The 13,037-nt window shown below is 42.2% G+C and overlaps 1 protein-coding gene across 1 annotated transcript in view; it reads left to right on the top strand.

The window, feature by feature from the left end:
* LOC118385852 (low-density lipoprotein receptor-related protein 1B-like) overlaps positions 1-13,037 on the top strand; it is a 359,442-nt gene that overhangs the window by 122,502 nt on the left and 223,903 nt on the right. Inside the window, exons 20-22 of the mRNA XM_052521799.1 lie at positions 2,127-2,297; positions 7,552-7,734; positions 11,897-12,097. Of these exons, the coding sequence (XP_052377759.1) occupies positions 2,127-2,297; positions 7,552-7,734; positions 11,897-12,097 (555 nt within the window). The remainder of the gene's footprint in view (positions 1-2,126; positions 2,298-7,551; positions 7,735-11,896; positions 12,098-13,037) is intronic.

Genomic DNA, 13,037 nt, shown 5'->3' with positions numbered 1-13,037 from the left:
CCAAAAGGTCCACAGACCATGCAATCGCCATCACATTGCACACTGCCCTATCCCAAGAGCAATACCTATGTAAGAATGCTGTTTATTGACTATAGCTCAGCATTCAATGCCATAGTACCCTCCAAGCTCATCATTAAGCTCGAGTCCCTGGGTCTGAACCCTGCCCTGTGCAATTGGGTCTTGGACTTCTTGACGGGCCGCTCCCAGGTAATGATCTTCAACACTGGGGCCCCACAAGTGTGCGTGCTCAGCCCCCTCCTGTACTCCCTGTTCACCCATGACTGCGTGGCCATGCACACCTCCAACTCGATCATCAAGTATGCAGACGACACAACAGTAGTTGGCTTGATTACCAACAACGACGACGAGACAGCCTACAGGGAGAAGGTGAGGGCTTTGGGAGTGTGGTGTCAGGAAAATAGCCTCTCACTTAACGTCAACAAAACAAAGAAGATGATCGTGGACTTGTAGGAAACAGCAGAGGGAGCACCCCCCTATCCACATCGACAGGATAGCAGTGGAGAAGCTGGAAAGTTTAAATTGCTCGACGTACATATCATTGACAAACTGAAATGGTCCACCCACACATGCAGTGTGGTGAAGGCTCAACAGCACTTCAACCTCAGGAGGCTAAAGAAATGTGGCTTTTTGCCTAAAACCCTCATAAACTTTTACAGATGCACAATTGAGAGCATCCTGTCGGGCTTTATCACAGCCTGGTATGGCAACTGCACTGCCCACAACTGCAGGGCTCTCCAGAGGACGGTGCGCTCTGCACAATGCATCACCGGGGGCAAACTACCTTTTCTCCAGGACACCAACAGCACCTGATGTCACAGGAAGGCCAAAAAGATCATCAAGGACAACAACCACCCGAGCCACTGCCTGTTCACCCCGCTATCATCCAGAAGACGAGGTCAGTACAGGTGCATCAAAGCTGGGACCGAGAGACTGAAAAACAGCTTCTATCTTAAGGCTATCAGACTGTTAAATAGCCATCACTAGCACAGAGAGACTGCTGCCTACACACAGACTTGAAATCATTGGCCACTTTAATAAATGGAGCACCAGTCACTTTAATAATGTCACTTTAATAACATTTACGTAACTTGCATTACTCATCTCATATGAATATACTGTATTCTATACTATCTACTGAATCTTAGTCTATGCCACTCTGACATTGTTCATCCATATATATATATATATTCTTAATTCCATTCCTTTACTTAGATTTGTGTATATTAGGTATTTGTTGTGTAATTATTAGATATTACTTGCTAGATATTGCTACACAGTCGGAACTAGAAGCACAAGCATTTTGCTTCACCCACAATAACATCTGCTAAACACATGTATGTGACCAATACATTTTGATTTGATTTGAGTTTGTCTACAAATTAAGAATTGATGTTGGATTCATGTGTCCTTCTCAACCAAAAATGTAAGTTAAAGAATAGGGGTTGAATTGAAACAATAGCTGTTGATGACTTCACAAATGCTATATCCTGTACTGTAAGCCTAAATAGCATACTTGATGATTTATGACTCATAAAATATGATTACATTTAATTTACTCTGGTATACCTCATTTGAAATGACTTCGATAGCAACAGTAAATCTATTTTGTTATTAAGTGGAGCTTTCTTAATAATAATCATTCTCACAATTGCACATGGTTTTAGTCCGTCACAAATATCAAAGCTAATCAGGGCTGAACTTGGTTAAAACCCTGGAATGGAGAACAAAGGAATAACTGTAGATATATCAACTCTTCAGTAGGAGTTTCTGCCCAACATGTAGTTTTTTTTCTGATAGTGGATTTAACTTTATACAGGGTTTGTCTATGTTGAAAATTGGTTACCATGATGACATAATCCTTTCACCCTCAAAACACATTGATTACTTTTTTTCAAATCCAATGTATTTTTCATGTCACATTACTTTGACAACTGAAATTGAAACAACTTTGATTCAACCAGTTTGTGCCCAGTGGGATGTGCAGAGTACGCGTACCTTGCCTGAAACTTGACTTCTGAGACCTCCCCAATCTAATCCACATTCTTATGACACGAAGGAGTCAAACCTAGTCAGTCAAGCTTGCTATTTTTCCTCTGTGTCCCAAGATGATGACTGTGGAGATGGTAGTGACGAGGTGAGTTGTGTCCACTACTGCTCCAACACCCAGTTCCAGTGCTCCAGTGGGAGATGTATTCCAGACCACTGGGCCTGCGATGGGGACGACGACTGTGGGGACTTCAGTGATGAGAACACCACCTGTGGAGGGTCTGGATCTGGTGAGAGAAACCATGCTGTTTTTTTGTAATTCCTTTATTGTAGCACTTTTAGAATTCGTAATGCAAATGCAGCTTCATAAGTGACAGTGCCATCCCTCATTTTGACCAATTAATGGACTCTGCACTAAGTATCATGTTAACTATCCCAACATTGTGAGTATTGTGTTTTTCCTATTTTGCTGCATTACAAGCTGTAATTCAAATGTATTTTTATTTGGATGTCATCTAATGGACATACACAAAATAATCAAAATTGGTGAAGTGAAATGAAAAAAATAACTTGTTATAAAAACTTCCCAAAAATAAAAAACGGAAGCAAGGGGCACCACCAAGGATCTCTCCAAAAAAGTCAGGGAGAAAAGTGAGGGAGAAGTTGTGGAGAAGTACAGATCATGTTTGGGTTATAAAAAAATATCCGAAACTTTGAACATCCCATGGAGCACCATTAAATCATTATAAGAAATGGAAAGAATATGGCACCACAACAAACCTGCCAAATGAGGGCCACCCACCGAAACTCACTGACCAGGCAAGGAGGGTATTAATCAGACAGGCAACAAAAACAAAAATACAGAAGATAACCCTGAAGGAGCTGCAAAGCTCCACAGCAGAGATTGGAGTATGTCCATAGGACCATTTTAAGCCGTACACTCCACAGAGCTGGGCTTTACGGAAGAGTGGCCAGAAAAAAGCCATTACTTAAATAAAAAAATAAGCAAACATGTTTGGTGTTCGCCAAAAGGCATGTGGGAGACACCCCAGACATATGGAAGAAGGTACTCTGGTCAGTTGAGACAAAAATTTAGCTTTTTGGCCATTAAGGAAAATGCTGGCACAAAGCCAACACCTCTCATCACCCCGAGAACACCATCCCCACAGTGAAGAATGGTGGTGGCAGCATCATGCTGTGGGGATGTTTTTCATTGGCAGGGACTGGGAAACTGGTCAGAATTGAAGGAATGATGGATGGTGCTAAATAGAGGGAAATTCTTGAGGGAAACCTGTTTCAGTCTTCCAGAGATTTGACACTGGGATGGAAGCACCACTCAAGTGGTTTAAGGGGAAATGTGTAAATGTCTTGGGATGGCCTAGTCAAGTCCCAGAGCTCAATCCAGTTGAGAAGATTGCTGGACACCAGCGGAACCCATCCAACCTGAAGGAGCTGGAGCAGTTTTGCCTTGAAGAATGGGCCAAAATCCCAGTGGCTAGATGTGCCAAGCTTATAGAGGCATACCCTAAGAGACTTGTAGCTGTAATTGCTGCAAAAGGTGGCTCTATAAAGTATTGACTTTGGGGGTTGAATAGTTATGCACAGTCAAGTTTTCATTTTTTTTGTCTTAATTTTTGTTTGTTTCACAATAAAAACTATTTTGCATCTTCAAAGTGGTAAGCATGTTGTGTAAATCAAATGATACAAACCTCCCAAAAATGTAATTTAATTCCAGGTTGTAAGGCAACAAAATAGGAAAAATGCCAAGGGGGGTGAATACTTTCGCAAGCCACTGTAGATGCTTTCAAGGTGGGCTAACTACTCATCCTCATTACTGCACGTGAAACATTGAGCGTAACTATTAATTATTCATTTGGCATTTAAATCAGTAGAAATATATGTATGTTTTTAAAGATAATTAGTTTAATTTTATATTAACTGTTAACTGGTCTGGTCTAATGTCCTTAAGTCTTCATCTTCCTCTCTCAGCTCTCGCACTGCTGATCTAATCTCATCTACTGTTCACAACAGTACAACATCAATATGTTAATATTTTAATCTGGTATAATTACCTCAGAAAGCTGTGCCTAGCCCGGGTAGCTGAAATGCTCACAGCTCACTACCTTGTCACTAGAATGAGGAAGTTATTCATCAAACCGTCTCCCATCTCCAGCCTTTTCCTTTCTACTCTAATACAGTGTAGTGTTGCTGGGTTGTGGTCCACCCCTGGGGTTAAAGCTCTGGCTCGGCAGCCCCTGACTGTTATGGAAATACTTCTGATCTCTGATTTCAGAAGTTTTTCTTTTTTCCTGGCAATGTGGAAATGGTTAGGTTGAATACAATCGGTCTTGTGACCTAGCATGATTCAAAATAACATTTGAAAGATCAATCATACAGATAATTTTGCCATAGCTTTGAATGGAAAAGAATATACATAACCCAATATTGTCAAGTTTGCCCACTGGGAACCAATTTTCACATTCACAGAAGGATTCTATTTAAGAGATAATGCCAGAGAAGTTGGTGTTTGGGGGATATATTAGCAAGGGTGTTGTTCGTCAAGATATCCTCCAAACACCGGTTTTGAGGGCATTATTATTTTTATACAATATTTTGATGAATTTATTCATACTATTACAACCTTCCACAGGATATAGTCCCGACACAAATCTAGGGTTGCTACACAAGCCGGCAGGTCGTTCGTTCTATCGGTTCAGTTGCCAGAGATGCAACTCAGTCATTCAGTCTTTTTGTTCTGTATCTATGGATGCAACCCAGTCATTCATTCTAAATGTTACATTGCAATACTGGCTGGCAACGTTCTTATCCCTTGCTTGCTAGCTAGCCAACCCCAGCTAACTTAAATTTACGTCAAACAGTGTAGCCAGAACAACAGCAAAGGAGTTGCATTTGCGTTTGTTTAAGCTGTTTTCTAGTGCCATTTATTTAGATACATCCATAACAATGAGCTAATGATGTGCTCTCTCGTCAGGACAATGTTGTTCAGGGAAGCTAGCCAACAACACAGTCACTTCAAACGGAAAATGGAAAGACAGCAATCTAGCTGCATTTCATTTCATTTGACCTTTTTTTAATTTACATTTCTTTGCATATATCCATAAAAATTATGCCAGCTGTTTCATGATTTTGACTGGCTGAGAAAAGCTATCTGCCTGTCTGTCTCATCCAGACACGTTTATTTCTATGCGACAGCTGGAGATCGAATTTCATCATTGAAACAATGTTGCAAATGTCGGTGAGACAGACAGCAAGGTACAGTGGGGCAAAAAAGTATTTAGTCAGCCACCAATTGTGCAAGTTCTCCCACTTAAAAAGATGAGAGAGGCCTGTAATTTTCATCATAGGTACACTTCAACTATGACAGACAAAATGAGGAGAAAAAAATCCAGAAAATCACATGTACAATTTTTAATGAATGTATTTGCAAATTATGGTGGAAAATAAGTATTTGGTCAATAACAAAAGTTTATCTCAATACTTTGTTATATACCCTTTGTTGGCAATGACAGAGGTCAAAAGTTTTCTGTCAGTCTTCACAAGGTTTTCACACACTGTTGCTGGTATTTTGGCCCATTCCTCCATGCAGATCTCCTCTAGAGCAGTGATGTTTTGGGGCTGTTGCTGGGCAACATGGACTTTCAACTCCCTCCAAAGATTTTCTATGGGCTTGAGATCTGGAGACTGGCTAGGCCACTCCAGGACCTTGAAATGCTTCTTACGAAGCCACTCCTTCGTTGCCTGGGCGGTGTGTTTGGGATCATTGTCATGCTGAAAGACCAAGCCACGTTTCATCTTCAATGCCCTTGCTGATGGAAGGAGGTTTTCACTCAAAATCTCATGATACATGGCTCCATTCATTCTTTCCTTTACACGGATCAGTCGTCCTGGTCCCTTTGCAGAAAAAGAGCCCCAACGCATGATGTTTCCACCCCCATGCTTCACAGTAGTTATGGTGTTCTTTGGATGCAACTCAGCATTCTTTGTCCTCCAAACACGACAAGTTGAGTTTTTACCAAAAAGTTATATTTTGGTTTCATCTGACCATATGACATTCTCCCAATCTTCTTCTGTATCATCCAAATGCTCTCTAGAAAACTTCAGATGGGCCTGGACATGTACTGGCTTAAGCAGGGGGACACGTCTGGCACTGCAGGATTTGAGTCCCTGGCAGCGTAGTGTGTTACTGATGGAAGGCTTTGTTACTTTGGTCCCAGCTCTCTGCAGGTCATTCACTTGGTCCCCCCATGTGGTTCTGGGATTTTTGCTCACCGTTGTGATCATTTTGACCCCACAGGGTGAGATCTTGCGTGGAGCCCCAGATCGAGGGAGATTATCAGTGGTCTTGTATGTCTTCCATTTCCTAATAATTGCTCCCACAGTTGATTTCTTCAAACCAAGCTGCTTACCTATTGCAGATTCAGTCTTCCCAGCCTGTGTCGGCGCCGTGTGTATCGGTGGCAGGGAAGTCAGGCGCAGGAGAGTCAAAATGGAGTATTTTAATAAATGTCCACAGAACATGCTCCATAACACTAAAACGTACAGACATGAAAAAACATGGGTACGAGTACCCGTCGCGCACCAAACACAACAACAAAACAACACTAACAATAAAACAATCTCTGACAAGGACATGAGGGGAAACAGAGGGTTAAATACACAACAGGTAATGAATGGGATTGAAAACAGGTGTGTGGGAAGACAAGACAAAAACCAATGGAAAATGAAAAATGGATCAATGATGGCTAGAAGACCGGTGACGTCGAACGCCGAGCACCGCCCGAACAAGGAGAGGCAACGACTTCGGCAGAAGTTGTGACAGCCTGGTGCAGGTCTACAATTTTGTTTCTGTTGTCCTTTGACAGCTCTTTGGTCTTGGCCATAGTGGAATTTTGAGTGTGACTGTTTGAGGTTGTGGACAGGTGTCTTTTATACTGATAACAAGTTCAAACAGGTGCCATTAATACAGGTAACGAGTAGAGGACAGAGGAGCCTCTTAAAGAAGAAGTTACAGGTCTGTGAGAGCAAGAAATCTTGCTTGTTTGTAGGTGACCAAATACTTATTTTCCACCATAATTTGCAAATAAATTCATTAAAAATCATACAATGTAATTTTCTGGATTTTCTTTCTCATTTCGTCTGTCATAGTTGAAGTGTACCTATGATGAAAATTACAGGCCTCTCTCATCTTTTTAAGTGGGAGAACTTGCACAATTGGTGGCTGACTAAATACTTTTTTGCCCCACTGTATATACAAATCTCCGCTGTTGAAAATCAAATGCTAGTCTTAATGAAACAAGAGATAATGTCTAAATGATTTTTATAGTGGAGATCAAGTTTATAAATTGCCTGGCTGGGCTGATGAGATACTGTATTGCGCAGTAAGATGGAACAGCATTTCAACATCATAGCTTTAGCCGGTGGTAACTTTTGGAATAGACACTGGTTGGAATGCGGTTTTAACTAATGAGCATCCAGGATTAGACCCACCCATTGTATAATTATTTATGTATTTTTCCCTTGCAGCATTGCCTCCTGTGATAGAGTGCAGTGGGGATGAGTTCCACTGTACGGAAGATGGTACGTGTATCCCAGAGCGCTGGAGGTGTGATGGGGACAAGGACTGCGAGGACGGTAGTGATGAGGTGGCCTGTGAGGGCACCAAGAGGATTTGTGACCCCAAGGCCAAGTTCACATGCAAAGACACAGGTAGGATAGAGACTTCTCTGTCAGTAATCATAATCCAGAACCAAGACTTCCTAGCTACTCGGTTTGCCTAAGAAAATATTTTGTCTGATGGTAGTGTACAATCTTTGACCATTACATTAATGCTAAACTAGAAGCAAATTTAAAAGGATGACATTGACGAACATCAAATAGCAGAGCTAGAAACTCTAGCCTCACCAACTGTCTATGTAGTACATTATAGAAACCGCATATATTTTATAGTACCATCTCTACAAAAAAAGAATGGGATGAAAAAAATAATGTAGCTGGAATTTATAGTTTATAGTTATACTTTTTTTGTACATAATGTTTCCGCCGTAATTTTCTATGACCAAAAAGAGCTCCTGGACATTAGAACAGTGATCACTAAACTCAATGAAGATTTATACTTCAATGAGTCGGCGACCCAGGACATAATGCTTAACCCGAACCAGGCCCTAATCCCTGATTCAGAAGAGAAAGAGACTGCTATATAGAGGCCGATGTGCGGGAATCCTGACGAAACTACGGCGTTGAGTAAATTAACCACCGCTATCTCTGTTCTATTGGTGAATGTACAATCACTGGAGAGCAAACTGGACGAGCTCCGTTCGAGACTATCTTATCAACAGGACCTGAAGGACTGTAATATCCTATGTTCCTCTGAAACTTGGCTGAACAAGGACACTGACAATATTCTAGATGGTTTTTCTATGCATCGGCAGGACAGAACGGCAACGTCGAGTAAGCTCAAGGGGCGTGGTGTGTGTCTCTCTGTTAACAACAGCTGGTGTGGAATCTCTAATATTAAAATAAGTCTCGAGGTTCTATTCACCTGAGATAGAATACGCCATGAGAATCTATAGACCATGCTATTTACCTAGAGTTTTCATCTATATTTTTCAGAGCTGTCCATTACCACCAAAATATTATGCTGGCACAAAGAGGGCCCTCAACGAACCTTATAGGGCCACAAGCAAACAAGAAAATGCTCATCCAGAAGCGGCGCTACTTTTGGCTGATGATTTTAATGCAGGAAAACTGAAATCCATTTGACCTCATTTCTAACAGCATGTCACCTGTGCAACTAGAGGCGAAAAACCTGTGGATCAACTTTACTCCACACATGGACGCATACAAAGCTCTTCCTCGCCCTCCATTTGGAAAATCGGACCATAACTCTATTCTCCTTATTCCTGCTTAGAAGCAAACACTCAAACAAAAAGTACCGCTGATGTGCTCAATACGGAAGTGGTCAGATGAAGCAGATGCTTAGCTACATAACTGATTCGCTAGCACACTGGAATATGTTTCTGATGGTATTGAGGAGTTCATTACATCAGTCACCGGCTTAATCAATAAGTGCATCACAGTGACTGTACATACAGTGTACATATCTCAACCAGAAGCCATGTATTACTGGCAACATCCACACTGAGATAAAGGCTAGAGATTCATCTTTCAAGGAGCGGGACACTAACCTGTTTAAGAAATCCCGCTGCGCCCTCCAATGAACCATCAAACAGGCAAGGCGTCAATACAGGACTAAGATTGAATCTTACTACAACACCAGCTCTGATGCTCACGGATGTGTCAGGGCTTGCAAACTAGCACGGAAAAACAAAGGGAAAACCCAGCCGTGAGCTGCCCAGTGACACAAGCCTACCAGACGAGCTGAATGCATTTTATGCTTGCTTCGAGGCAAGCAACACTGAACCATATGTGAGAGCACCAGCTGTTCCAGATGTCTGTGTAATCACACTTTCAGTAGCTGATTTAAGTAAGACCTTTGAACAGGCTAACATTCACAAGGCCGCAGGGCCAGGCGGATTACCAGGATGTGTATTCAGATCATGCAATGGCCAGCTGGCAAGTCTTCACTGATATTTACAACATTTCCTGACGTAGTTTGTAATACTGTATACCTGCATGTTTCAACCAGTAGTCCCTATGCCCAAGAACGCCTAGACATCCTGTCCAAATAAATATCGCCCCATAACACTCACATTTGTCGCCATGAAATACTTTGCAAGGCTGGTCAAGGCTCACATCAAAACCATCATCCAAGGCACCTTTGCGCCACTCCAAATCACATACCGCCCCACCAGATCCAGACATGGTGCAATCTCTATTGCACTCCACACTGCCCTTGGACAAAAGGAACACCTACGTGAGAATGCTGTTCATTGACTACAGCTCAGCATTCAACACCATAGTGCCATCCAAGCTCACCACTAAGTTAAAGGACCCGGGGACTGAACACCCTCTGCAACTGATTCCTGGACTTCCTGACGGGATGCCCCCAGGTGATGAGGGCAGGCGAATACACATTTTCCACGCTGACCCTCAACACGGGGGACCCTCTGGGGTGCATGCTCAGTCCTCTCTTGTACTTCCTACTCACCCAGGACTACGTGGCCATGCATGACTCCAACACCATCATTAAGTTTGCCAACAACACAACGGTCGTAGACCTGATCCCCGATAATGATGAGACAGCTTATAAGGAGGAGGTCAGAGAACTGGCATTGTGGTGCCAGGACAACAACCTATTCCTCAACATCAGCAAGACAAAGGAGTTGATTGTGCACTACAGGAAACAGAGGGCCGAGCACGCCCCCTCACATCACTAAGGATCTATCCTGGTCCAAACTAACAAACACAGCCGTTCCCCTGACGAGGCTGAAAATATTTGGCATGGGCATCTCAGATCCTCAAAAAGTTCTACAGCTGAACCATTGAGAGCATCTTGACTAGCTACATCACCGTACATCACTGGGGCCAAACTCCCTGCCAATACAAGACCTCTATACCTGGCGTTGTCAGATGAAGGCCTTAAAAATTGTCAAAGACTCCAGCTACCCAAGTCATAGACAGTTCTCTCTGCTATCACACGGCAAGCGGTACCGATGCACCAAGTCTGGAACCAACAGGACCCTGAACAGTTTCTACCCCCAAGCTATAAGACTGCTCAGTTGTTATTTAAATAGTTAACCAAATAGATACCCGGAATATCTGCATTGATCCTTTTTGCACTAACATTTTTTACTCTGCTACTGTTTACTATCTGTAACTCTATTCCTAGTTACAGTATATGTATGTACATATCCTCTTCAATTATCTTGTATTCCTGCACATCGATACGGCACTGGTACCCCTTGTATATAGCCAAGTTATTGTTACTCATTGTGTAATTATTATTAGTTTTATTATGTTTTACTTTTCTATTATTTCTCTATGTTCTTTCTCTCTGCATTGTTGGGAAGGGCCCATAAGTAAGCATTTCAATGTTAGTTCACACCTGTTGTTTACTAAGCATATGATGAATAACATTTTATTTGAAATTTGATTTTAAGTGCAACAGAGGTGAATCCAGCTTTGTAATCCAGGCTTCACACAGTCACTGGCCTAGCTGCATTAATTAATAATGATACTGTACATTCTGTCAATTCTGGCATATCTGTGCCTCTTCCCCTGCAGTTATTCCACCTGCTCTGGCTGCCTCTTTGTAATACACATGGCGAGCAAGGGGAATTTGAAATTATCCCTGGTAGCAGGTATCAGGAGGCTGTAATTATCTAGCTGTGGATTTTCATTTGAAGTGAAGCATTTAACTCACAACTGTGGCTGTGCCTTTCTGTTGATGGCAGGAAGAAGATGTATTTTTTTACGAAATATCTCAGCAGTGCATTACCTCATGTAATGTAGTACTGTATATTCTAGTCTAAACTCACGATACAGTACACTGTGCATATTTTACAGTCTTTGTAGACTGCAATCACCTCATTCTGTGGAAAAGATTATGATATGGATCATGCTATGCCTTAAATTGCTTTCAGGCTGTTGGTATGAATTCTTGATTCTTGATTTAGATGTCAAATAGCTTTTTTTCAAAGTGCCTGAGGGATTATTCACCAAGTTTATTACAGATGCTTGAAGTTCACTGTGTGGTTATGTTGATTGGTTCCTCTTCAGCATTTGCAGTAGTGTATTCCCTTAGGGTTCTATCTCAGAGGTTCTACTCGACTGTGTGGACAGTTGATCATTGACATTGTCTCTGAGGAATATCTTCTGCATCTTTTTTTGGTTGTGTTTATGGATTGTGCGCATTTGTGTTTGTTTGTGTATGTCTGGATGTGTCTGTATACATGTGTGACACCATCAGGAAAGTGTATCACCAAGAGCTGGGTTTGTGATGGAGATATCGACTGTGAGGATCGTTCCGATGAGGATTCCTGTGAGGCAGCTGTCTGTAAGCCTCCAAAATACCCCTGTGCCAATGACACCTCCATTTGCCTGCCACCAGAGAAGATCTGCAACGGCAAGACCGACTGTGCTGACCAGTCTGACGAAAGGCCTTTCTGTGGTAATAAGGAGAGATATTATTTGTAGTACACCATATTGCTTGATACCCTAGAAATAGATTAGTCTGTGGTCTTTCTGCCTAGTTGTGAAGAAGTGTTCCATGATTTTAAGTGGAAGCGATGTGTTTAGAGCAGTGGTATTCAAACTTTTCCATCTGGGACACCATTTTTTTCTCACCAGAATTTCTGGGGACTCAATTCTTGTTGAAATTTTTGCAACCCCACCCCAAATCTAATGACACAACCTTACAATCTGTAAAGTTTTATATTCACGTAAACAAATAACCCTTCACATTCATTACATTTCCATCTCTCTAAGACAGTTGTTCACAAACCTCTTCTTGGGGACCCGCAGATGTTTCAGAATTTGGTTGTAGCTCTGAACTAACTCACCTGATTCAACTTGATGAGTTGAAGAGAAGTGTTCCATGTTTTTAAGTGGAAGCTTGCTAGCTCTGGAATAGATTGAATACATGGAATGGCTGTGGGCCCCCAAGGAGAAGTTTGAGAACCACTGCTCTAAACCACTCCTCTTAATTTTTTATTATTTCGGGTCGGGGGGGTCGGGGGGGTCGGGGGACACTGTGACCCCATCTGACAATACCTCTGGACAGGACCAACCAAGCAGGATATACTGTAACTCCTCTCACTTTGCCAAAGTACAGCCCCCACACCACTAGAGGGATATCAACAGACCACCAACTTACTACACTGAGACAAGGCTGAATATAGCCCACAAAGATCTCCTCTACCGCACAAACCCGATGGGGCGCAAGACCGGACAGGAAGATCACGTCAGTGACTCAACCAACTCAAGTCGAGTATAGTGCAAAAAAGCCTATTTCATACATAGTGCACTACTTTTGAACAGAGCCCTACGCAGAACATTGTAAACGGAAAAAGGGTTTAGGGAAGAGGATGCAATTTGGGATACACCATTTG

The sequence above is a fragment of the Oncorhynchus keta genome, chromosome 7 (assembly GCF_023373465.1).
Source record: "Oncorhynchus keta strain PuntledgeMale-10-30-2019 chromosome 7, Oket_V2, whole genome shotgun sequence".
In the NCBI taxonomy this organism is placed as follows: domain Eukaryota; kingdom Metazoa; phylum Chordata; class Actinopteri; order Salmoniformes; family Salmonidae; genus Oncorhynchus; species Oncorhynchus keta.
This window is presented reverse-complemented; position numbering and strand designations above follow the sequence as displayed.